The 27,500-nt window shown below is 40.4% G+C and overlaps 1 protein-coding gene across 1 annotated transcript in view; it reads right to left on the reverse strand.

The window, feature by feature from the left end:
- The window catches only part of adam19a (ADAM metallopeptidase domain 19a), a 258,822-nt gene that overhangs the window by 26,780 nt on the left and 204,542 nt on the right, over nt 1-27,500 (reverse strand). The window contains exons 8-14 of the mRNA XM_065021977.1: nt 26,984-27,055; nt 24,785-24,951; nt 11,479-11,815; nt 10,140-10,282; nt 9,782-9,959; nt 8,603-8,692; nt 6,295-6,490 (exon numbers count right to left, since the gene is read on the reverse strand). Coding sequence (XP_064878049.1) covers nt 6,295-6,490; nt 8,603-8,692; nt 9,782-9,959; nt 10,140-10,282; nt 11,479-11,815; nt 24,785-24,951; nt 26,984-27,055 — 1,183 coding nt within the window. The remainder of the gene's footprint in view (nt 1-6,294; nt 6,491-8,602; nt 8,693-9,781; nt 9,960-10,139; nt 10,283-11,478; nt 11,816-24,784; nt 24,952-26,983; nt 27,056-27,500) is intronic.

Consider the following 27,500-nt stretch of genomic DNA (forward strand, 5'->3'; position numbering starts at 1 on the left):
TTATATCTATATTATATCTATATTATATATATTATCTATATTATATCTATATTATATCTATATTATATCTATATTATATCTATATTATTATTTATATCTATATTATATATATATTATATCTATATTATATCTATTTATATCTATATTATATCTATATTATATCTATATTATATCTATATTATATCTATATTATATCTATATTATATCTATATTATTATTTATATCTATATTATATCTATATTATATCTATATTATATCTATATTATATCTATATTATATCTATATTATTATTTATATCTATATTATATCTATATTATATCTATATTATATCTATATTATATCTATATTATATCTATATTATATCTATATTATTATTTATATCTATATTATATCTATATTATATCTATATTATTATTTATATCTATATTATATCTATATTATATCTATATTATATCTATATTATATCTATATTATATCTATATTATATCTATATTATATCTATATTATATCTATATATTATTTATATCTATATTATATCTATATTATATCTATATTATATCTATATATATTATTTATATCTATATTATATCTATATTATATCTATATTATATTATATCTATATTATATCTATATTATATCTATATTATATCTATATTATTATTTATATCTATATTATATCTATATTATATCTATATTATATCTATATTATATCTATATTATATCTATATTATATCTATATTATATCTATATTATTATTTATATCTATATTATATCTATATTATTATTTATATCTATATTATATCTATATTATTATTTATATCTATATTATATCTATATTATTATTTATATCTATATTATATCTATATTATATCTATATTATTATTTATATCTATATTATATCTATATTATATCTATATTATTATTTATATCTATATATCTATATTATATCTATATTATTATTTATATCTATATTATATCTATATTATATCTATATTATATTATATTATATCTATATTATTATATTATTATATCTATATTATATCTATATTATATCTATATTATATCTATATTATATCTATATTATATCTATATTATATTATTATTTATATTATTTATATCTATATTATATCTATATTATATCTATATTATATCTATATTATATCTATATTATTATTTATATCTATATTATATCTATATTATATCTATATTATATCTATATTATATCTATATTATTATTTATATCTATATTATATCTATATTATATCTATATTATATCTATATTATTATTTATATTATTATTTATATCTATATTATATCTATATTATATCTATATTATATCTATATTATTATTTATATCTATATTATATCTATATTATATCTATATTATATCTATATTATATTTATATTATATTATATCTATATTATATCTATATTATATTATATCTATATTATATCTTATATATCTATATTATATCTATATTATATATATATATTATATTATATTATATTATATCTATATTATATTATATCTATATTATATCTATATTATATTATATCTATATTATATTATATCTATATTATATCTATATTATATTATATCTATATTATATCTATATTATATTATATCTATATTATATCTATATTATATTATATCTATATTATATTATATCTATATTATTATTTATATCTATATTATATCTATATTATATCTATATTATATCTATATTATATCTATATTATTATTTATATCTATATTATATCTATATTATATCTATATTATATCTATATTATATCTATATTATATCTATATTATATTAAAAACTTGACTACTGATATGCACACTGTTTTGGGAATCCCTATTAACAGTGGGACTAATGAAGAAAATACTCTTTTTATAAAGCTTTGAACTGCGATGGCTGACTAATGCTGTAATACATGTTACCCAACGTTCTATGCTAATGTATTTTAAAGGTGTAGATCGTCATGGTGATCTGTGTTCTGTACGTGAGGAGGAAAGCCGATACATCACTACCCATGATGCAGATGGAGAGAGAGAGAGAGAGAGAGAGAGAGAGAGAGAGAGAGAGAGTCAAAGGGAGAGAGACAAAGGGGACAAAGGGGGAGAGAGAGAGAGAGAGAGAGACAAAGGGAGAGAGACAAAGGGGACAAAGGGGGAGAGAGAGAGAGAGAGAGAGAGAGAGAGAGAGAGAGAGAGAGAGAGAGGGGGGGGGGGGGGAGGGAGAGAGAGAGGGGGGAGGGAGAGAGAGACAGAGAGAGAGAGAAAGGTTGAGGTCCTTATCATCAATTATGTTAATACTGTTTAAAAAGGTGGCTATTCTAATGACTATCTGGAGTTTCTAAATGCTAAAATGTAACTATGGTACGTGACAAAAGCTCTCTAGGTCTGTGTGTACTCTCTAGGTCTGTGTGTACTCTCTAGGTCTGTGTGTACTCTCTAGGTCTGTGTGTACTCACTCTCTAGGTCTGTGGTACTCTCTAGGTCTGTGGTACTCTCTAGGTCTGTGTGTACTCTCTAGGTCTGTGTGTACTCTCTAGGTCTGTGGTACTCTCTAGGTCTGTGGTACTCTCTAGGTCTGTGTGTACTCTCTAGGTCTGTGGTACTCTCTAGGTCTGTGGTACTCTCTAGGTCTGTGGTACTCTCTAGGTCTGGTACTCTCCAGGTCTGTGTGTACTCTAGGTCTGTGTGTACTCTCTAGGTCTGTGGTACTCTCTAGGTCTGTGGTACTCTCTAGGTCTGTGTGTACTCTCTAGGTCTGTGGTACTCTCCAGGTCTGTGGTACTCTCTAGGTCTGTGGTACTCTCTAGGTCTGTGGTACTCTCTAGGTCTGTGGTACTCTCTAGGTCTGTGTGGTAGGTCTCTCTCTAGGTCTGTGGTACTAGGTCTCTAGGTCTGTGTGTACTCTCTAGGTCTGTGGTACTCTCCAGGTCTGTGGTACTCTCTAGGTCTGTGGTACTCTCTAGGTCTGTGGTACTCTCTAGGTCTGTGGTACTCTCTAGGTCTGTGTGTACTCTCTAGGTCTGTGGTACTCTCTAGGTCTGTGGTACTCTCTAGGTCTGTGGTACTCTCTAGGTCTGTGTGTACTCTCTAGGTCTGTGTGTACTCTCTAGGTCTGTGTGTACTCTCTAGGTCTGTGGTACTCTCTAGGTCTGTGGTACTCTCTAGGTCTGTGGTATTCTCTAGGTCTGTGTAGGTCTGTGGTACTCTCTAGGTCTGTGGTACTCTCTAGGTCTGTGGTACTCTCTAGGTCTGTGTGTACTCTCTAGGTCTGTGTGTACTCTCTAGGTCTGTGGTACTCTCTAGGTCTGTGGTACTCTCTAGGTCTGTGGTATTCTCTAGGTCTGTGGTACTCTCTAGGTCTGTGGTACTCTCTAGGTCTGTGTGTACAGAGGATGGGTATGTGTGTGGTAGTGCAGTGTGTGTGTGTGTGTGTGTGTGTGTGTGTGTGTGTGTGTGTGTGTGTGTGTGCTAATGCAGTGGGTGCATAGGCTACAGGCTAAGACGGGCGCAGTACTATATTTCACGAGCAGAAGTGCCAATTTCACGACCAAAGTAATTCATTGTGAAATTAGTTAGCCGAGTACCAACCGTTAACGAGATAATACTGAGGTTTCTGATTGGATGGTACAACTGTCCAAGTTCCAATATATCCCAGTAGCTCGGGTTGGCGGAGCAACGCCAAGCCAGTGGGTTCGTATTCCCGGGAGCTTCCATACCCAGCCATGACTGTATATCGTCTTGGATGAAAGCATCTGCAAAAACCTCCGATTTTATTACTGTGCTTATGTGTGCAGTGTAAAAGAGGACCGTCTCTATTCTGGTGTGTAACGTACCAGTATGGTTATATAGAGGCCGTCTCTATTCTGGTGTGTAACGTACCAGTATGGTTATATAGAGGCCGTCTCTATTCTGGTGTGTAACGTACCAGTATGTTTACATGGTTATATAGAGGACCGTCTCTATTCTGGTGTGTAACGTACCAGTATGGTTATATAGAGGCCGTCTCTATTCTGGTGTGTAACGTACCAGTATGGTTATATAGAGGCCGTCTCTATTCTGGTGTGTAACGTACCAGTATGTCTACATGGTTATATAGAGGCCGTCTCTATTCTGGTGTGTAACGTACCAGTATGTCTACATGGTTATATAGAGGCCGTCTCTATTCTGGTGTGTAACGTACCAGTATGTCTACATGGTTATATAGAGGCCGTCTCTATTCTGGTGTGTAACGTACCAGTATGGTTATATAGAGGCCGTCTCTATTCTGGTGTGTAACGTACCAGTATGGTTATATAGAGGCCGTCTCTATTCTGGTACCAGTATGGTAGACGTACCAGTATGGTTATATAGAGGCCGTCTCTATTCTGGTGTAACGTACCAGTATGGTTATATAGAGGCCGTCTCTATTCTGTGTAACGTACCAGTATGGTTATATAGAGGCCGTCTCTATTCTGGTGTGTAACGTACCAGTACCAGTATGGTTATATAGAGGCCGTCTCTATTCTGTGTGTAACGTACCAGTATGGTTATATAGAGGCCGTCTCTATTCTGGTGTAAAGTACCAGTATGGTTATATATTCTGGTGTGTAAAAAGTACCAGTATGGTCTCTATTCTGGTGTGTAAAGTACCAGTATGGTTATATAGAGGCCGTCTCTATTCTGGTGTGTAACGTACCAGTATGGTTATATAGAGGCCGTCTCTATTCTGGTGTGTACCAGTATGGTTATAAGGCCGTCTCTATTCTGGTGTGTAACGCACCAGTATGGTTATATAGAGGCCGTCTATTCTAATACCAGTATGGTTATGTGTAACGTACCAGTATGGTTATATAGAGGCCGTCTCTATTCTGGTGTGTAACGTACCAGTATGTCTACATGGTTATATAGAGGCCGTCTCTATTCTGGTGTGTAACGTACCAGTATGGTTATATAGAGGCCGTCTCTATTCTGGTGGTGCCAGTATGGTTATATAATTCTGGTGTGTACAGTATGGTTATATAGAGGCCGTCTCTATTCTGGTGTGTAACATTACCAGTATGGTTATATAGAGGCCGTCTCTATTCTGGTGTGTAACGTACCAGTATGGTTATATAGAGGCCGTCTCTATTCTGGTGTGTAACGTACCAGTATGTGTTAAGTACCAGTATGGTTATATAGAGGCCGTCTCTATTCTGGTGTGTAACATACCAGTATGGTTTACATGGTTATATAGAGGCCGTCTCTATTCTGGTGTGTGTACCAGTATGGTTATAAGAGTCCGTCTCTATTCTGGTGTGTACCAGTATGGTTATATAGAGGCCGTCTCTATTCTGGTGTGTAAAGTACCAGTATGGTTTACATGGTTATATAGAGGCCGTCTCTATTCTGGTGTGTAACAGTACCAGTATGTTTACAGTATGGTTATATAGAGGCCGTCTCTATTCTGGTGTGTAATGTACCAGTATGGTTATATAGAGGCCGTCTCTATTCTGGTGTGTAACGTACCAGTATGTTTACATGGTTATATAGAGGCCGTCTCTATTCTGGTGTGTAACGTACCATGTTTATGGTTATATAGGCCGTCTCTATTCTGGTGTGTAACGTACCAGTATGGTTATATAGAGGCCGTCTCTATTCTGGTGTGTAATGTACCAGTATGTTTACATGGTTATATAGAGGCCGTCTCTATTCTGGTGTGTAACGTACCAGTATGTTTACATGGTTATATAGAGGCCGTCTCTATTCTGGTGTGTAACGTACCAGTATGGTTATATAGAGGCCGTCTCTATTCTGGTGTGTAATGTACCAGTATGTTTACATGGTTATATAGAGGCCGTCTCTATTCTGGTGTGTAACGTACCAGTATGGTTATATAGAGGCCGTCTCTATTCTGGTGTGTAACGTACCAGTATGGTTATATAGAGGCCGTCTCTATTCTGGTGTGTAACGTACCAGTATGGTTATATAGAGGCCGTCTCTATTCTGGTGTGTAATGTACCAGTATGGTTATATAGAGGCCGTCTCTATTCTGGTGTGTAATGGACCAGTATGGTTATATAGAGGCCGTCTCTATTCTGGGTGGTTATATGGCCGTCTCTATTCTGGTGTGTAACGTACCAGTATGGTTATATAGAGGCCGTCTCTATTCTGGTGTGTAACGTACCAGGATGGTTATATAGAGGCCGTCTCTATTCTGGTGTGTAACGTACCAGTATGTTTACATGGTTATATAGAGGCCGTCTCTATTCTGGTGTGTAAAATACCAGTATGGTTATATAGGGGCCGTCCATCCCTACCGTAACCCCACAGCTGCAGACACTGCTGTTCGTGGGTCAGACACATGCCGTTGTAGCAGTAGGCGTGACCATACTGGCAGGAGGAGCCATCCAGCAGGTAAACGTTGGACGGACAGTAGGGAGAGCCACCAGTGCAGTACTCTGGCAGGTCGCACGCTCCCGCAGGACCACGACACATGGTACCTGCCTGCTTCAGCTGGGGGAGAGGAGGGCAAAACCAAGGAGAGAGGAGGGGGGGATTCAGTATGACGTACTTGCTTTAAAGACCATTCAGTACATGATTAACTACAGAGGGATTTAAATAAATTATTCAATCACATAAATACATAGAGATAAGGGTTATGATCATCCTAAGGAGATAAAAAATCTTTGTTCTACTTTTAAAAAGACTCACAGAATAAGTTGTTATCCTCATTAACATGAAACAAAAAACAGGAAAGTTTAAACTTGAGACGATACATAATTATTGATCAGAGGGGCATATTGATCAGAGAGAAGTATATATTATTGATCAGAGAGGAGAAGTAGAGGTTATTGATCAGACAGGTGAAGTAGAGGTTATTGATCAGACAGGTGAAGTAGAGGTTATTGATCAGACAGAAGTAGAGGTCATTGATCAGACAGGAGAAGTAGAGGTTATTGATCAGACAGAAGTAGGGGTTATTGATCAGACAGGAGAATTAGATGTTATTGATCAGATATGAGAATTAGAGGTTATTGATCAGACAGGTGAAGTAGAGGTTATTGATCAGACAGGTGAAGTAGAGGTCATTGATCAGAGAGGAGAAGTAGAGGTTATTGATCAGAGAGGAGAATTAGAGGTTATTGATCAGACAGGAGAATTAGAGCTTATTGATCAGAAGGAAGAAGTAGAGGTCATTGATCAGACAGAAGAAGTAGAGGTCATTGATCAGACAGGAGAAGTAGAGGTTATTGATCAGACAGGAGAAGTAGAGGATATTGATCAGACAGGAGAAGTAGAGGTTATTGATCAGAGAGGTTATTGATCAGACAGGAGAAGTAGAGGTTATTGATCAGACAGGAGAAGTAGAGGTTATTGATCAGACAGGAGAAGTAGAGGTTATTGATCAGAGAGGTTATTGATCAGAGAGGTTATTGATCAGACAGGAGAAGTAGAGGATATTGTAAGTGCTTTAAGTGAGATTACATCCGCCCATGTGTGAGATTGTGTGTGTTTCATACCTTTCAGCCCTTGTGTGTGTTTCATACCTTTACAGCCCTCGTGTGTGTGTGTTTCATACCTTTCAGCCCTTGTGTGTGTGTGTTTCATACCTTTACAGCCCTCGTGTGTGTGTGTTTCATACCTTTCAGCCCTTGTGTGTGTGTGTTTCATACCTTTACAGCCCTCGTGTGTGTGTGTTTCATACCTTTCAGCCCTTGTGTGTGTTTTATACCTTACAGCCCTCGTGTGTGTGTGTGTGTGTGTTTCATACCTTACAGCCCTTGTGTGTGTGTTTCATACCTTACAGCCCTTGTGTGTGTGTGTGTGTTTCATACCTTACAGCCCTTGTGTGTGTGTGTTTTATACCTTACAGCCCTTGTGTGTGTGTTTTATACCTTACAGCCGTCGTGTGTGTGTGTGTTTCATACCTTACAGCCCTTGTGTGTGTGATTCATACCTTACAGCCCTTGTGTGTGTGTGTGTGTGTTTCATACCTTATACAGCCCTCGTGTGTGTGTGGTTCATACCTTACAGCCCTTGTGTGTGTGTGTGTGTGTGTGTTTCATACCTTACTGCCCTTGTGTGTGTGTGTTTCATACCTTACAGCCCTTGTGTGTGTTTCATACCTTACAGCCCTTGTGTGTGTGTGTGTTTCATACCTTACAGCCCTTGTGTGTGTGTGTGTGTTTCATACCTTACAGCCCTTGTGTGTGTGTGTGTGTGTGTTTCATACCTTACAGCCCTCGTGTGTGTGTGTTTCATACCTTACAGCCCTTGTGTGTGTGTGTGTTTTATACCTTACAGCCCTCGTGTGTGTGTGTGTGTTTCATACCTTACAGCCCTCGTGTGTGTGTGTTTCATACCTTACAGCCCTTGTGTGTGTGTGTGTGTTTCATACCTTACAGCCCTTGTGTGTGTGTGTGTTTCATACCTTACAGCCCTTGTGTGTGTGTGTGTTTCATACCTTACAGCCCTTGTGTGTGTGTGTTTCATACCTTACAGCCCTTGTGTGTGTGTGTGTTTTATACCTTACAGCCCTCGTGTGTGTGTGTTTCATACCTTACAGCCCTTGTGTGTGTGTGTGTTTCATACCTTACAGCCCTTGTGTGTGTGTGTGTTTCATACCTTACAGCCCTCGCAACACACCCCGTGGGCGCACTGAGCCTCTGCCTTCAGACTGCAGTTGTTGGCGTTGCAGCAGTCATTACTGCACTCCTATAGATAAAAACACACACACACACACACACACACACACACACACACACACACACACACACACACACACAGTTACCACGTTTAGCCAAATCAATGAGGCACGACCTTGTGCCCACACAAACACACACACATTCGGTTCACATCCCAACTCCTCTGCTCTTTGACTCTGTCTCCAGTTGTGGCGTGGGGTGACAGCACTGATCGACACGTCAAAGTTTTGGAGATGGAGGAAGTGGAAAAAAGACATCCAACCGCACAGAACGCTGTCATACAGAGATGAAAATGACATCTCTTCCCCGTTGCCATGGCGTTCCCTACCGCCGTCGAGCCACAGATATTCTAAACTCGACGTGGGAGTTGAAGGATGAGAAACGGCAATTATACCGCAGGGAGAGAATGGATCAGGGAGAGAGAGAGACTACACAGAGGAAAAGAAACACTACATCAACCTCCCAGACAGACCCCCTGTGGTGTTTAGAGTAAATCAGTGTTCCAGTTAGAATGCGTCAAGGTGACTTCCAGTACTAGACCGTTTTCATAGCGTACTTTCCATAGCAAAATCATTTTAAAAAGTTCCTTGAAAGAGCTGAGAAATGGGAAAGTTGGGATATGATTGACAAGGTTGGAAATAAAAACAGTTGTTTTTTTTGCCAAGCATACGTTTGTCTGCGTGTGTGGCAATGCGTAATAACGTCAATTCTTCTGAAGCGACAGGATACTAAAAGACGACACCATGAAGCGAGCATTCTGGTTCTGTGTCAAAACAGGTGGCTTCTTGTCAGACGGCTGCGGTATCTGCCGACGCCGACTCACTGCCAGACGCCGACTCATCATCAGCATTTCTGTCAGCTAGAAATTAACCTCTCCCTGTTTTAAATTCACACTTCCTCACAAATTAAGCCAAAGAGGTTTTAAACAACAAACGTTTTAAACACCTCTTAAAAAAAAATATATTTAAAAAATGTTTTACCGACTCAAAAGATTCTGGACGATTGACAGACACAATATCAAACATAAGCGACGATAAGTCGCTCGGCGTGTCTGAGGTGAGGGATCCTAACGGCTACTAGAGCGGCAGGCTTGTCTCACCTCTGGCTCTCCGCAGTCGCACTCTTCTCCGTCCTCCACAAAGCCGTTGCCGCACCTCTTGCCCCCGACCAGGTCCTTCATGTCGGGCATGTTGAAGAGGCACATCCCTCCTCCCTTCTGGAAGTAGTTGTCCAGGTCCAGCTTACTGCAGCGGCTGAACACCCGGGGAAATGGATGCCTATTGGCGAAAAGAGGGCAAACATTACAAAGATCCACAATGCAGAATACCATTGTGAACAGTTGCCATCATGTTCAGTTTCAGAGTGTGTTATTTAGAGCGGCGGCCATCTTGGATGTCTAGGTGACCATTTTGGATCTCTGGTAGCCATGTTGGATCTAAAAACCTGTTCATTCTTACCCGGTGGCAGCAGCCATCACGCAGCCCCCTTGCTCCGCAGTCGCCTCCACACAGCAGCCCTCGTGGTCGTGGCTCATCCCAAAATTATGTCCGATTTCGTGGGCCATGGTGGCGGCAGCTCCGATGGGTAAATCCGAATGGTCCTGAGTGGACCACATTAGCAAAAGGACTCATTTGTATGGGATTAAGCATTAACAGCAAAAACACCTAGTCTCAATTAAACAGCTTTAAAAAGATTTCACAAATCTTTCCCTTTCAGACTATCTTACAATTCACTGAAACGGACCAACACATAGACCCGCGGTGCCCCCTGTATATAGCCCCTCACATAGACCCGCGGTGCCACCTGTATATAGCCCCGCACATGCTGGTTCTACCTGGTCTACTGTCTGATGTCATGTGGTTGGTGATAAACTGTTGTACAACGAGGGAAATGTAAATCTATTCAGAGTCCAGCTGAACGGCAAAGAATACTAATCACTCATTTAGGGGGGGTCGGTCTGTGTCAAAGAACTAGGATGACCTAACCCATTGAGGTCACGCTGCTCCTGACACCCGACAAACCAAGACCTCTCCCGTGCCTTTTCTCTTTGGCTAGTGGCTATCTGGGATTCCTTGGGACGTCCATACCCCCTAAACTCTAACCCTTAACCCTTAACCCCTAACCCTTAACCCTTAACTCTAACCCTTAACCCCTAACCCTTAACCCCTAACCCTTAACCCTAACCTGACCCCTTACCTTAGTAAAACGGTTTAAATTTAAACTGCATTGTGAGGATGTCAGAGTGGGACATCACAAGGAACCAGTGTAAACTTTTCCATTTCTCTGTTGTGTCTAGGTGGGTCGTGGATATATATATATATATATATACCTACTGTCATGTTAGGATCACACTACCCCCCACTACCTCGGAGAACTGAACTAGTAGAGCCTATTAGAGGCTAATCAAGTGTGGAAGAGCTATCGATTTCTCTGGCCCACAGAAACACACAGGTATGGAGACATACACACACACACTATACATAATGTGAAGAGCCATACACACGCGCATACACACATACACATACACACACACACACACACACACACACACACACACACACACACACACACACACACACACACATGTCTCCTCCACCCTAGCCACCCAACTCACCACATGAATGCCTCCAGAGTTCTCCAGACTACACATCCCCTCCAGCGGTGCCATCCAACTCACCACATTAATGCCTCCAGAGTTCTCCAGACTACACATACCCTCCAGCGGTGCCATCCAACTCACCACATTAATGCCTCCAGAGTTCTCCAGTTCCCCTCCAGCGGTGCCATCCAACTCACCACATTAATGCCTCCAGAGTTCTCCAGACTACACATCCCCTCCAGCGGTGCCATCCAACTCACCACATTAATGCCTCCAGAGTTCTCCAGACTACACATACCCTCCAGCGGTGCCATCCAACTCACCACATTAATGCCTCCAGAGTTCTCCAGACTACACATCCCCTCCAGCGGTGCCATCCAACTCACCACATTAATGCCTCCAGAGTTCTCCAGACTACACATCCCCTCCAGCGGTGCCATCCAACTCACCACATTAATGCCTCCAGAGTTCTCCAGACTACACATCCCCTCCAGCGGTGCCATCCCTATGGTGGTCCCTTTAAATATCACTCCCCTGTCAGCGGGAAATGAAGAAAAAGAAGAAAAAAATCACTTCACCTTCATTTTTTTTCTCTCTCTCAGTTCAGTATGGAAAGTGCTCGGGCACGGAGGGATCTGGGACGATGCACTTTAATTACAGAGAACAGTCTAGTAGTGGCAGGATGACATCCTTCTCTGAGACCTTTCTCAGAGCGCCTCAGGGGGGCTATGCAATGACGTCTCTCGGAGCTTGTTGTCACTTAAGATTCCCGAAACAAATCAAAAAAAGCTGCTCCTTAAAATTAGAACCACTAGCCAGGTGCTATCTGGAAACTAATTACCTCCAGCGAAAAGGCCTCCAATTTACTGTTTACGGATGACTGTGTGTTTGGCAGTCAAGCTGTGCCGTGTGTGTGTGTGTGAGTGTGTGTGTGTGTGTGTGTGTGTGTGTGTGTGTGTGTGTGTGTGTGTGTGTGTGTGTTTAGCAGTCAAGCTGTGCTATGTTGTGTGTGTGTGAGTGTGTGTGCGTGCGTGCGTGTGTTTGGCAGACTCACTGAGCTGTGATGTTCTAATTACACGTAACTGAGCTGTGATGTTCTAATTACACCTAACTGAGCTGTGATGTTCTAATTACACCTGATTTCACCTAACTGAGCTGTGATGTTCTAATTACACGTAACTGAGCTGTGATGTTCTAATTACACCTAATTACACGTAACTGAGCTGTGATGTTCTAATTACACATAACTGAGCTGTGATGTTCTAATTAAACCTAACTGAGCTGTGATGTTCTAATTACACCTAACTGAGCTGTGATGTTCTAATTACACCTAACTGAGCTGTGATGTTCTAATTACACCTAACTGAGCTGTGATGTTCTAATTAAACCTAACTGAGCTGTGATGTTCTAATTACACCTAACTGAGCTGCGATGTTCTAATTACACCTAACTGAGCTGTGATGTTCTAATTACACCTAACTGAGCTGCGATGTTCTAATTACACCTAACTGAGCTGTGATGTTCTAATTACACCTAATTAAACCTAACTGAGCTGTGATGTTCACATTACACGTAACTGAGCTGCGATGTTCTAATTACACCTAACTGAGCTGTGATGTTCTAATTACACGTAACTGAGCTGCGATGTTCTAATTACACCTAACTGAGCTGTGATGTTCTAATTACACCTAACTGAGCACGTAACTGAGCTGCAATGTTCTAATTAACCTAACTGAGCTGTGATGTTCTAATTACACCTAATTACACCTAACTGAGCTGTGATGTTCTAATTACACGTAACTGAGCTGTGATGTTCTACTTACACCTAATTAAACCTAACTGAGCTGTGATGTTCTAATTACACGTAACTGAGCTGTGATGTTCTAATTACACCTAACTGAGCTGTGATGTTCTAATTACACCTAACTGAGCTGCGATGTTCTAATTAAACCTAACTGAGCTGCGATGTTCTAATTAAACCTAACTGAGCTGCGATGTTCTAATTAAACCTAACTAAGCTGTGATGTTCTAATTACACGTAACTGAGCTGTGATGTTCTAATTACACGTAACTGAGCTGTGATGTTCTACTTACACCTAATTAAACCTAACTGAGCTGTGATGTTCTAATTACACGTAACTGAGCTGTGATGTTCTAATTACACGTAACTGAGCTGTGATGTTCTACTTACACCTAATTAAACCTAACTGAGCTGTGATGTTCTAATTACACCTAACTGAGCTGGGATGTTCTAATTACACCTAACTGAGCTGTGATGTTCTAATTACACCTAATTACACCTAACTGAGCTGGGATGTTCTAATTACACCTGATTTCACCTAACTGAGCTGTGATGTTCTAATTACACCTGATTTCACCTAACTAAGCTGGGATGTTCTAATTACACCTGATTTCACCCAACTAAGCTGTGATGTTCTAATTACACCTAATTAAACCTAACTGAGCTGTGATGTTCTAATTACACCTAACTGAGCTGTGATGTTCTAATTACACGTAACTGAGCTGGGATGTTCTAATTACACGTAACTGAGCTGTGATGTTCTAATTACACCTAACTGAGCTGTGATGTTCTAATTACACCTAACTGAGCTGCGATGTTCTAATTAAACCTAACTGAGCTGTGATGTTCTAATTACACCTAACTGAGCTGTGATGTTCTAATTACACCTAACTGAGCTGCGATGTTCTAATTAAACCTAACTGAGCTGTGATGTTCTAATTACACCTAATTAAACCTAACTGAGCTGTGATGTTCTAATTACACCTAACTGAGCTGTGATGTTCTACTTACACCTAATTAAACCTAACTGAGCTGTGATGTTCTAATTACACCTAACTGAGATGGGATGTTCTAATTACACCTAATTACACCTAACTGAGCTGTGATGTTCTACTTACACCTAATTAAACCTAACTGAGCTGTGATGTTCTAATTACACCTGACTGAGCTGTGATGTTCTAATTATACCTAACTGAGCTGGGATGTTCTAATTACACCTGATTTCACCTAACTGAGCTGTGATGTTCTAATTACACCTGATTTCACCTAACTGAGCTGTGATGTTCTAATTACACCTAACTGAGCTGTGATGTTCTAATTACACCTAACTGAGCTGTGATGTTCTAATTACACCTAATTACACCTAACTGAGCTGTGATGTTCTAATGACACCTATTTACACCTAACTGAGCTGTGATGTTCTAATTACACCTAACTGAGCTGTGATGTTCTAATTACACCTAACTGAGCTGGGATGTTCTAATTACACCTGATTTCACCTAACTGAGCTGTGATGTTCTAATTACACCTAACTGAGCTGGGATGTTCTAATTACACCTAACTGAGCTGTGATGTTCTAATTACACCTAATTAAACCTAACTGAGCTGTGATGTTCTAATTACACCTAATTACACCTAACTGAGCTGTGATGTTCTAATTACACCTAACTGAGCTGTGATGTTCTAATTACACCTAACTGAGCTGTGATGTTCTAATTACACCTAATTACACCTAACTGAGCTGTGATGTTCTAATTACACCTGATTTCACATAACTGAGCTGTGATGTTCTAATTACACCTAACTGAGCTGTGATGTTCTAATTACACCTAACTGAGCTGTGATGTTCTAATTACACCTAACTGAGCTGTGATGTTCTAATTAAACCTAACTGAGCTGTGATGTTCTAATTAAACCTAACTGAGCTGTGATGTTCTACTTACACCTAACTGAGCTGCGATGTTCTAATTAAACCTAACTGAGCTGTGATGTTCTACTTACACCTAACTGAGCTGTGATGTTCTAATTACACCTAACTGAGCTGCGATGTTCTAATTAAACCTAACTGAGCTGCGATGTTCTAATTAAACCTAACTGAGCTGCGATGTTCTAATTACACCTAACTGAGCTGTGATGTTCTAATTACGCCTAATTAAACCTAACTGAGCTGTGATGTTCACATTACACGTAACTGAGCTGCGATGTTCTAATTACACCTAACTGAGCTGTGATGTTCTAATTACACGTAACTGAGCTGCGATGTTCTAATTACACCTAACTGAGCTGTGATGTTCTAATTACACCTAACTGAGCTGTGATGTTCTAATTACACGTAACTGAGCTGCGATGTTCTAATTACACCTAACTGAGCTGTGATGTTCTAATTACACCTAATTACACCTAACTGAGCTGTGATGTTCTAATTACACCTAATTACACCTAACTGAGCTGGGATGTTCTAATTACACCTGATTTCACCTAACTGAGCTGTGATGTTCTAATTACACCTGATTTCACCTAACTAAGCTGGGATGTTCTAATTACACCTGATTTCACCCAACTAAGCTGTGATGTTCTAATTACACCTAATTAAACCTAACTGAGCTGTGATGTTCTAATTACACCTAACTGAGCTGTGATGTTCTAATTACACGTAACTGAGCTGGGATGTTCTAATTACACGTAACTGAGCTGTGATGTTCTAATTACACCTAACTGAGCTGTGATGTTCTAATTACACCTAACTGAGCTGCGATGTTCTAATTAAACCTAACTGAGCTGTGATGTTCTAATTACACCTAACTGAGCTGTGATGTTCTAATTACACCTAACTGAGCTGCGATGTTCTAATTAAACCTAACTGAGCTGCGATGTTCTAATTACACCTAACTGAGCTGTGATGTTCTAATTACACCTAATTAAACCTAACTGAGCTGTGATGTTCTAATTACACCTAACTGAGCTGTGATGTTCTACTTACACCTAATTAAACCTAACTGAGCTGTGATGTTCTAATTACACCTAACTGAGATGGGATGTTCTAATTACACCTAATTACACCTAACTGAGCTGTGATGTTCTACTTACACCTAATTAAACCTAACTGAGCTGTGATGTTCTAATTACACCTGACTGAGCTGTGATGTTCTAATTATACCTAACTGAGCTGGGATGTTCTAATTACACCTGATTTCACCTAACTGAGCTGTGATGTTCTAATTACACCTGATTTCACCTAACTGAGCTGTGATGTTCTAATTACACCTAACTGAGCTGTGATGTTCTAATTACACCTAACTGAGCTGTGATGTTCTAATTACACCTAATTACACCTAACTGAGCTGTGATGTTCTAATGACACCTATTTACACCTAACTGAGCTGTGATGTTCTAATTACACCTAACTGAGCTGTGATGTAACTGAGCTGGGATGTTCTAATTACACCTGATTTCACCTAACTGAGCTGTGATGTTCTAATTACACCTAACTGAGCTGGGATGTTCTAATTACACCTAACTGAGCTGTGATGTTCTAATTACACCTAATTAAACCTAACTGAGCTGTGATGTTCTAATTACACCTAATTACACCTAACTGAGCTGTGATGTTCTAATTACACCTAACTGAGCTGTGATGTTCTACCTAACTGAGCTGTGATGTTCTAATTACACCTAATTACACCTAACTGAGCTGTGATGTTCTAATTACACCTGATTTCACATAACTGAGCTGTGATGTTCTAATTACACCTAACTGAGCTGTGATGTTCTAATTACACCTAACTGAGCTGTGATGTTCTAATTACACCTAACTGAGCTGTGATGTTCTAATTAAACCTAACTGAGCTGTGATGTTCTAATTACACCTAATTAAACCTAACTGAGCTGTGATGTTCTAATTACACCTAACTGAGCTGTGATGTTCTAATTACACCTAACTGAGCTGTGATGTTCTAATTACACCTAACTGAGCTGTGATGTTCTAATTACACCTAACTGAGCTGCGATGTTCTAATTAAACCTAACTGAGCTGTGATGTTCTAATTACACCTAACTGAGCTGTGGTGTTCTAATTACACCTAACTGAGCTGTGATGTTCTAATTACACCTAACTGAGCTGTGATGCTGATGTTCTAATTAAACCTAACTGAGCTGTGATGTTCTAATTACTTAAACCTAACTGAGCTGTGATGTTCTAATTACACCTAACTGATGTTCTAATTAAACCTAACTGAGCTGTGATGTTCTAATTAAACCTAACTGAGCTGCGATGTTCTAATTACACCTAACTGAGCTGTGATGTTCTAATTAATTAAACCTAACTGAGCTGTGATGTAACTGAGCTGCGATGTTCTAATTACACCTAACTGAGCTGTGATGTTCTAATTACACGTAACTGAGCTGCGATGTTCTAATTACACCTAACTGAGCTGTGATGTTCTAATTACACCTAACTGAGCTGTGATGTTCTAATTACACGTAACTGAGCTGCGATGTTCTAATTACACCTAACTGAGCTGTGATGTTCTAATTACACCTAATTACACCTAACTGAGCTGTGATGTTCTAATTACACGTAACTGAGCTGTGATGTTCTACTTACACCTAATTAAACCTAACTGAGCTGTGATGTTCTAATTACACGTAACTGAGCTGTGATGTTCTAATTAAACCTAACTAAGCTGTGATGTTCTAATTACACGTAACTGAGCTGTGATGTTCTAATTACACTAACTGAGCTGTGATGTTCTAAACCTAACTGAGCTGTGACCTAATTACACCTAACTGAGCTGTGATGTTCTAATACACCTAATTAAACCTAACTGAGCTGTGACACCTAACTGAGCTGTGATGTTCTAATTACACCTAATTAAACCTAACTGAGCTGTGATGTTCTAATTACACCTAACCTGGGATGTTCTAATTACACCTAACTGAGCTGTGATGTTCTAATTACACCTAATTACACCTAACTGAGCTGGGATGTTCTAATTACACCTGATTTCACCTAACTGAGCTGTGATGTTCTAATTATTTCACCTGGGATGTTAACTGAGCTGTGATGTTCTAATTACACCTAATTAAACCTAACTGAGCTGTGATGTTCTAATTACACCTAACTGAGCTGTGATGTTCTAATTACACCTAACTGAGCTGTGATGTTCTAATTACACCTAACTGAGCTGTGATGTTCTAATTACACCTAACTGAGCTGTGATGTTCTAATTACACCTAACTGAGCTGTGATGTTCTAATTACACCTAACTGAGCTGCGATGTTCTAATTAAACCTAACAGAGCTGCGATGTTCTAATTACACCTAACTGAGCTGTGATGTTCTAATTACACCTAATTAAACCTAACTGAGCTGTGATGTTCTAATTACACCTAACTGAGCTGTGATGTTCTACTTACACCTAATTAAACCTAACTGAGCTGTGATGTTCTAATTACACCTAACTGAGATGGGATGTTCTAATTACACCTAATTACACCTAACTGAGCTGTGATGTTCTACTTACACCTAATTAAACCTAACTGAGCTGTGATGTTCTAATTACACCTGACTGAGCTGTGATGTTCTAATTATACCTAACTGAGCTGGGATGTTCTAATTACACCTAATTACACCTAACTGAGCTGTGATGTTCTAATTACACCTGATTTCACCTAACTGAGCTGTGATGTTCTAATTACACCTAGCTGTGATGTTTAATTACACCTAACTGAGCTGTGATGTTCTAATTACACTAACTGAATTATGTTCTAATTACACCTAACTGAGCTGGGATGTTCTAATTACACCTAATTTCACCTAACTGAGCTGTGATGTTCTAATTACACCTAATTACACCTAACTGAGCTGTGATGTTCTAATTACACCTAATTAAACCTAACTGAGCTGTGATGTTCTAATTACACCTAATTACACCTAACTGAGCTGTGATGTTCTAATTACACCTAACTGAGCTGTGATGTTCTAATTACACCTAATTACACCTAACTGAGCTGTGATGTTCTAATTACACCTGATTTCACATAACTGAGCTGTGATGTTCTAATTACACCTAACTGAGCTGTGATGTTCTAATTACACCTAACTGAGCTGTGATGTTCTAATTACACCTAACTGAGCTGTGATGTTCTAATTAAACCTAACTGAGCTGTGATGTTCTAATTACACCTAATTAAACCTAACTGAGCTGTGATGTTCTAATTACAGCTAACTGAGCTGTGATGTTCTAATTACACCTAACTGAGAGCTGTGATGTTCTAATTACACCTAACTGAGCTGCGATGTTCTAATTAAACCTAACTGAGCTGCGATGTTCTAATTAAACCTAACTGAGCTGTGATGTTCTAATTAAACCTAACTGAGCTGTGATGTTCTAATTACACCTAATTAAACCTAACTGAGCTGTGATGTTCTAATTACACCTAACTGAGCTGTGATGTTCTACTTACACCTAATTACACCTAACTGAGCTGTGATGTTCTAATTACACCTAATTACACCTAACTGAGCTGTGATGTTCTACTTACACCTAATTAAACCTAACTGAGCTGTGATGTTCTAATTACACCTGACTGAGCTGGGATGTTCTAATTACACCTAACTGAGCTGGGATGTTCTAATTACACCTGATTTCACCTAACTGAGCTGTGATGTTCTAATTACACCCGATTTCACCTAACTGAGCTGTGATGTTCTAATTACACCTAACTGAGCTGGGATGTTCTAATTACACCTAACTGAGCTGTGATGTTCTAATTACACCTAACTGAGCTGGGATGTTCTAATTACACCTAACTGAGCTGGGATGTTCTAATTACACCTAACTGAGCTGTGATGTTCTAATTACACGTAACTGAGCTGTGATGTTCTAATTACACCTAACTGAGCTGTGATGTTCTAATTACACCTAACTGAGCTGTGATGTTCTAATTACACCTAACTGAGCTGTGATGTTCTAATTACACCTAACTGAGCTGTGATGTTCTAATTACACCTAATTACACCTAACTGAGCTGTGATGTTCTAATGACACCTATTTACACCTAACTGAGCTGTGATGTTCTAATTACACCTAACTGAGCTGTGATGTTCTAATTACACCTAACTGAGCTGGGATGTTCTAATTAAACCTAATTACACCTAACTGAGCTGTGATGTTCTAATTACACCTGATTTCACCTAACTGAGCTGTGATGTTCTAATTACACCTAATTACACCTAACTGAGCTGTGATGTTCTAATTACACCTAATTACACCTAACTGAGCTGTGATGTTCTAATTACACCTAATTAAACCTAACTGAGCTGTGATGTTCTAATTACACCTAATTACACCTAACTGAGCTGTGATGTTCTAATTACACCTAATTACACGTAACTGAGCTGTGATGTTCTAATTACACCTAATTAAACCAAACTGAGCTGTGATGTTCTAATTACACCTAACTGAGCTGTGATGTTTTAATTACACCTAACTGAGCTGGGATGTTCTAATTACACCTAATTACACCTAACTGAGCTGTGATGTTCTAATTACACCTGATTTCACATAACTGAGCTGTGGTGTTCTAATTACACCTAACTGAGCTGTGATGTTCTAATTACACCTAACTGAGCTGTGATGTTCTAATTACACCTAACTGGGCTGTGATGTTCTAATGACACCTAATTAAACCTAACTGAGCTGTGATGTTCTAATTACACCTAATTACACCTAACTGAGCTGTGATGTTCTAATTACACCTAACTGAGCTGTGATGTTCTAATTACACCTAACTGAGCTGTGATGTTCTAATTACACCTAATTACACCTAACTGAGCTGTGATGTTCTACTTACACCTAATTAAACCTAACTGAGCTGCGATGTTCTAATTACACCTGACTGAGCTGTGATGTTCTAATTATACCTAACTGAGCTGGGATGTTCTAATTACACCTGATTTCACCTAACTGAGCTGTGATGTTCTAATTACACCTGATTTCACCTAACTGAGCTGTGATGTTCTAATTACACCTAACTGAGCTGTGATGTTCTAATTACACCTAACTGAGCTGTGATGTTCTAATTACACCTAATTACCCTTAACTGAGCTGTGATGTTCTAATGACACCTATTTACACCTAACTGAGCTGTGATGTTCTAATTACACCTAACTGAGCTGGGATGTTCTAATTACACCTGATTTCACCTAACTGAGCTGTGATGTTCTAATTACACCTAACTGAGCTGGGATGTTCTAATTACACCTAACTGAGCTGTGATGTTCTAATTACACCTAATTAAACCTAACTGAGCTGTGATGTTCTAATTACACCTAATTACACCTAACTGAGCTGTGATGTTCTAATTACACCTAACTGAGCTGTGATGTTCTAATTACACCTAATTACACCTAACTGAGCTGTGATGTTCTAATTACACCTGATTTCACATAACTGAGCTGTGATGTTCTAATTACACCTAACTGAGCTGTGATGTTCTAATTACACCTAACTGAGCTGTGATGTTCTAATTACACCTAACTGAGCTGTGATGTTCTAATTAAACCTAACTGAGCTGTGATGTTCTAATTACACCTAATTAAACCTAACTGAGCTGTGATGTTCTAATTACACCTAACTGAGCTGTGATGTTCTAATTACACCTAACTGAGCTGTGATGTTCTAATTACACCTAACTGAGCTGTGATGTTCTAATTACACCTAACTGAGCTGTGATGTTCTAATTACACCTAACTGAGCTGCGATGTTCTAATTAAACCTAACTGAGCTGTGATGTTCTAATTACACCTAACTGAGCTGTGGTGTTCTAATTACACCTAACTGAGCTGTGATGTTCTAATTACACCTAACTGAGCTGTGATGTTCTAATTAAACCTAACTGAGCTGCGATGTTCTAATTAAACCTAACTGAGCTGTGATGTTCTACTTACACCTAACTGAGCTGTGATGTTCTAATTACACCTAACTGAGCTGCGATGTTCTAATTAAACCTAACTGAGCTGCGATGTTCTAATTAAACCTAACTGAGCTGCGATGTTCTAATTAAACCTAACTGAGCTGTGATGTTCTAATTAAACCTAACTGAGCTGTGATGTTCTACTTACACCTAATTAAACCTAACTGAGCTGGGATGTTCTAATTACACCTAATTACACGTAACTGAGCTGTGATGTTCTAATTACACCTAATGACACCTAACTGAGCTGGGATGTTTCTAATTACACCTAATTACACGTAACTGAGCTGTGATGTTCTAATTACACCTAATTACACCTAAGTGAGCTGGGATGTTCTAATTACACCTAACTGAGCTGTGATGTTCTAATTACACCTAATTACACCTAATTACACCTAACTGAGCTGGGATGTTTCTAATTACACCTAACTGAGCTGTGATGTTCTAATTACACCTAATTACACCTAACTGAGCTGTGATGTTCTAATTACACCTAACTGAGCTGTGATGTTCTAATTACACCTAACTGAGCTGTGATGTTCTAATTTTGGGCAGGGGGAGGGATTTACACTGCTGCTACTCGCTGTTTATTATCTATGCATCGTCACTTTACCCTATATGCACAGTGCCTTGCAAAAGTATTCATCCCCCTTGGTGTTTTTCCTATTTTGTTGCATTACAACCTGTAATTTAAATTGATTTGTATTTTTATTTCATGTAATGGACATACACAAAATAACAAACCTGCCAAAAGAGGGCCGCCCACCAAAACTCACTGACCAGGCAACGAGGGCATTAATCAGAGAGACAACAAAGACACCAAAGATAACCCTGAAGGAGCTGCAAAGCATGTAAGTACATTCCACAGAGCTGGGCTTTACAGAAGAGTGGACAGAAAAAAGTCATTGCTGAAAGAAAAAAATAAACAAACACATTTGGTGTTCACCAAAAGGCATGTGGGAGACTCTCCAAACATATGGAAGAAGGTACTCTGGTCAGATGAGATTAAAATGTAGCTTTTTGGCCATTAAGGAAAACACTATGTCTGGCGCAAACCCAATACCTCTCATCACCCCGAGAATAACATATTTTTTCCATCGACAGGGACTAGGAAACTGGTCAGAATTGAAGGAATAATGGATGACACTAAATACAGGAAAATTCTTGAGGGAAACTTGTTTCGGTCTTCCAGAGATTTGAGACTGGGACGGAGGTTCACCTTCCAGCAGGACAATGACCCTAAGCATACTGCTAAAGCGGCACTCGAGTGGTTTAAGAGGAAACATTTATATGTCTTGGAATGGCCTAGTCAAAGCCCATACCTCAATCCAATTGAGAATCTGTGGTATGACATAAAGATTGCTGTACACCCGCTGAACCCATTCAACTTGAATTGAGCTGGAGCAGTTTTGCCTTGAAGAATAGGCAAAAATCCCCGTGGCGAGATGTGCCAAGCTTATAGAGACATACCCCAAGAGACTTGCAGCTGTAATTGCTGCAAAAGGTGGCTCTACAAAGTATTGACTTTGGGGGGGGTGAATAGTTATGCACGCTCAAGTTTTCTGTTTTTTTTGTCTTATTTTTTGTTTGTTTCACAATAAATAAATAAAATTGCATCTTCATAGTGGTAGGCGTGGTGTGTAAATCAAATGATACAACCCCACCAAAAATCAATTTTAATTCCAGGTGTTAAGGCAACAAAATAGTAAATGTGCCAAGGGGGAGTGAATACTTTCGCAAGCCAGTGTACAAATTACCTCAACTAACCTGTAGCACATAGACCCGGTAGCAGTGCCCCCTGTATATAGCCCTGCACATAGACCCGCGGTGCCCCCTGTATATAGCCCTGCACATAGACCTGCGGTGCCCCCTGTATATAGCCCCTCACATAGACCCGCGGTGCCCCCTGTATATAGCCCCTCACATAGACCCGCGGTGCCGCCTGTATATAGCCCTGCACATAGACCCGCGGTGCCCACTGTATATAGCCCCTCACATAGACCCGCGGTGCCCCCTGTATATAGCCCTGCACATAGACCTGCGGTGCCCCCTGTATATAGCCCCTCACATAGACCCGCGGTGCCCCCTGTATATAGCCCTGCACATAGACCTGCGGTGCCCCCTGTATATAGCCCCTCACATAGACCCGCGGTGCCCCCTGTATATAGCCCCTCACATAGACCCGCGGTGCCCCCTGTATATAGCCCCTCACATAGACCCGCGGTGCCCCCTGTATATAGCCCTGCACATAGACCTGCGGTGCCCCCTGTATATAGCCCCTCACATAGACCCGCGGTGCCCCTGTATATTGCCCTGCACATAGACCTGCGGTGCCCCTGTATATAGCCCCTCACATAGACCCGCGGTGCCCCTGTATATAGCCCCTCACATAGACCCGCGGTGCCCCCTGTATATAGCCCCTCACATAGACCCGCGGTGCCCCCTGTATATAGCCCCTCACATAGACCCGCGGTGCCCCCTGTATATAGCCTCGTTATTCTTATTTCATTGTGTTACTTTTTTATTTCATTTTGTACTTTATTTTATTGACTGAATATTTTCTTAACTCTATTTTCTTAAAACTGCATTGCTGGTTAAGGGCTGTTGTATTCGGCGCATGTGACAAATAATCATTTTATTTGATTTAATTGCTGTGGGGTTAAGAGCATGGCTGTGCTGTGTGTGTGTGTGTGTGTGTGTGTGTGTGTGTGTGTGATCTTTACTAACGTCAGTAGCTGTGCGTTGTCGTGCTTCTTGCGGGACTTAAGCTTCTGTCTCCACTGTAGGAAGGACCAGAGTGTGGTGTTGGGTTCCTCTGTAATGATGCACTCATCCCTCTCCTTCCATACCTCCAGGCCAATCAGAGGCACCCGGATGTTCAGAGCCCTGTAGAACTGAACCACAACACAACACAACCGCCTGGCATCACTGACAGCAACAGGCAACACTCACGGCAACAGGCAATACTCACGGCAACAGGCAACACTCACGGCAACAGATATCATTCACGGCAACAGGCAACACTCACGGCAACAGGCAACACTCACGGCAACAGACAACACTCACGGCAACAGGCAACACTCACGGCAACAGGCAACACTCACGGCAACAGATATCACTCACGGCAACAGGCAACACTCGCGGGCAACAGATATCCCACACGGCAACAGATATCACTCACGGCAACAAATATCACTCACGGCAACAGGCAACACTCACGGCAACAAATATCACTCACGGCAACAGGCAACACTCACGGCAACAAATATCACTCACGGCAACAGACAACACTCACGGCAACAGGCAACACTCACGGCAACAGATATCACTCACGGCAACAGGCAAAACTCACGGCAACAGATATCACTCACGGCAACAAATATCACTCACGGCAACAGGCAACACTCACGGCAACAGGCAACACTCACGGCAACAAATATCACTCACGGCAACAGGCAACACTCACGGCAACAGATATCACTCACGGCAACAAATATCACTCACCGCAACAGGCAACACTCACGGCAACAAATATCACTCACGGCAACAGGCAACAAATATCACTCATGGCAACAGGCAACACTCACGGCAACAGATATCACTCACGGCAACAGGCAACACTCACGGCAACAGGCAACACTCACGGCAACAGACAACACTCACGGCAACAGGCAACACTCACGGCAACAGGCAACACTCACGGCAACAGATATCACTCACGGCAACAGGCAACACTCGCGGGCAACAGATATCCCACACGGCAACAGATATCACTCACGGCAACAAATATCACTCACGGCAACAGGCAACACTCACGGCAACAAATATCACTCACGGCAACAGGCAACACTCACGGCAACAAATATCACTCACGGCAACAGGCAACACTCACGGCAACAGATATCACTCACGGCAACAAATATCACTCACGGCAACAGGCAACACTCACGGCAACAAATATCACTCACGGCAACAGGCAACACTCACGGCAACAGATATCACTCACGGCAACAGGCAACACTCACGGCAACAGATATCACTCACGGCAACAAATATCACTCACGGCAACAGGCAACACTCACGGCAACAAATATTACTCACGGCAACAGACAACACTCACGGCAACAAATATCACTCACGGCAACAAATATCACTCACGGCAACAGGCAACACTCACGGCAACAAATATCACTCACGGCAACAGGCAACACTCACGGCAACAAATATCACTCACGGCAACAGGCAACACTCACGGCAACAGATATCACTCACGGCAACAAATATCACTCACGGCAACAGGCAACACTCACGGCAACAAATATCACTCACGGCAACAGACAACACTCACGGCAACAAATATCACTCACGGCAACAAATATCACTCACGGCAACAGGCAACACTCACGGCAACAAATATCACTCACGGCAACAGGCAACACTCACGGCAACAAATATCACTCACGGCAACAGGCAACACTCACGGCAACAAATATCACTCACGGCAACAGATATCACTCACGGCAACGGGCAACACTCATGGCAACAGGCAACACTCACGGCAACGGGCAACACTCACGGCAACAGGCAACACTCACGGCAATGGGGTCACACAGAGACATATGTTTTGTTTTTCATTGTGACTGGGGCATTTCTAAATAGACACATTTATATTGTTCAAAATCATTTTCAATCACTTTGATCATTCTGATGACACAACAAAGGGCAAAATTGGACTAGAAAGACAATTAATCTTAGAAATATCAGAGAACTGTGTGTAAGTTAATGATATGTCAGTAGGTGATTTATAAAACCAGACTCTCTCTCCCGGCCCTGATACACTATCCATTTTGTTGACACATAAATTGAGCTCTCTTTACTCCCCCTGCGGATTGTATCTGAGACACACACATCACCACGCTGGCTTACCTTATCAACATAATTGGCAATCTCCATTATCCTCAGCTTGGTTTTTTGGTAGTCCTTATTCTGTCGTTTATACTAGATTACAAAGGGAGATGGAATAGCATTCAGTGGCAGATATAAAATCAATAGTGACAAATGTTCAACCAAACACAATAAAAAAAATGTTTTTATGGGCGTCCTCAATAGAACAAGAGAGATCCAGAAGATAAATCCTGTCCCACTTCACCATCTCTGTCCCACTTCACCATCTCTGCCCCACTTCACCATCTCTGTCCCACTTCACCATCTCTGTCCCACTTCACCATCTCTGCCCCCACTTCATCATCGTAGTAGGTACCAATTAAGAACAGGAGTGGACCAAATACTGTATTCTGATTGGTCACCGCCGTGCACTGTTACCACGGCAGCATATTCATATTGCACCTAACAGTAGCCAACTGCAACGTAGAATAGACCATTATGGGAAGACATATCTATTCCTTCCTGGCCGGCTGGAGCACATTGTCTATTTAGGACTGGT

The sequence above is a fragment of the Oncorhynchus nerka genome, linkage group LG8 (assembly GCF_034236695.1).
Source record: "Oncorhynchus nerka isolate Pitt River linkage group LG8, Oner_Uvic_2.0, whole genome shotgun sequence".
Lineage (NCBI taxonomy): Eukaryota > Metazoa > Chordata > Actinopteri > Salmoniformes > Salmonidae > Oncorhynchus > Oncorhynchus nerka.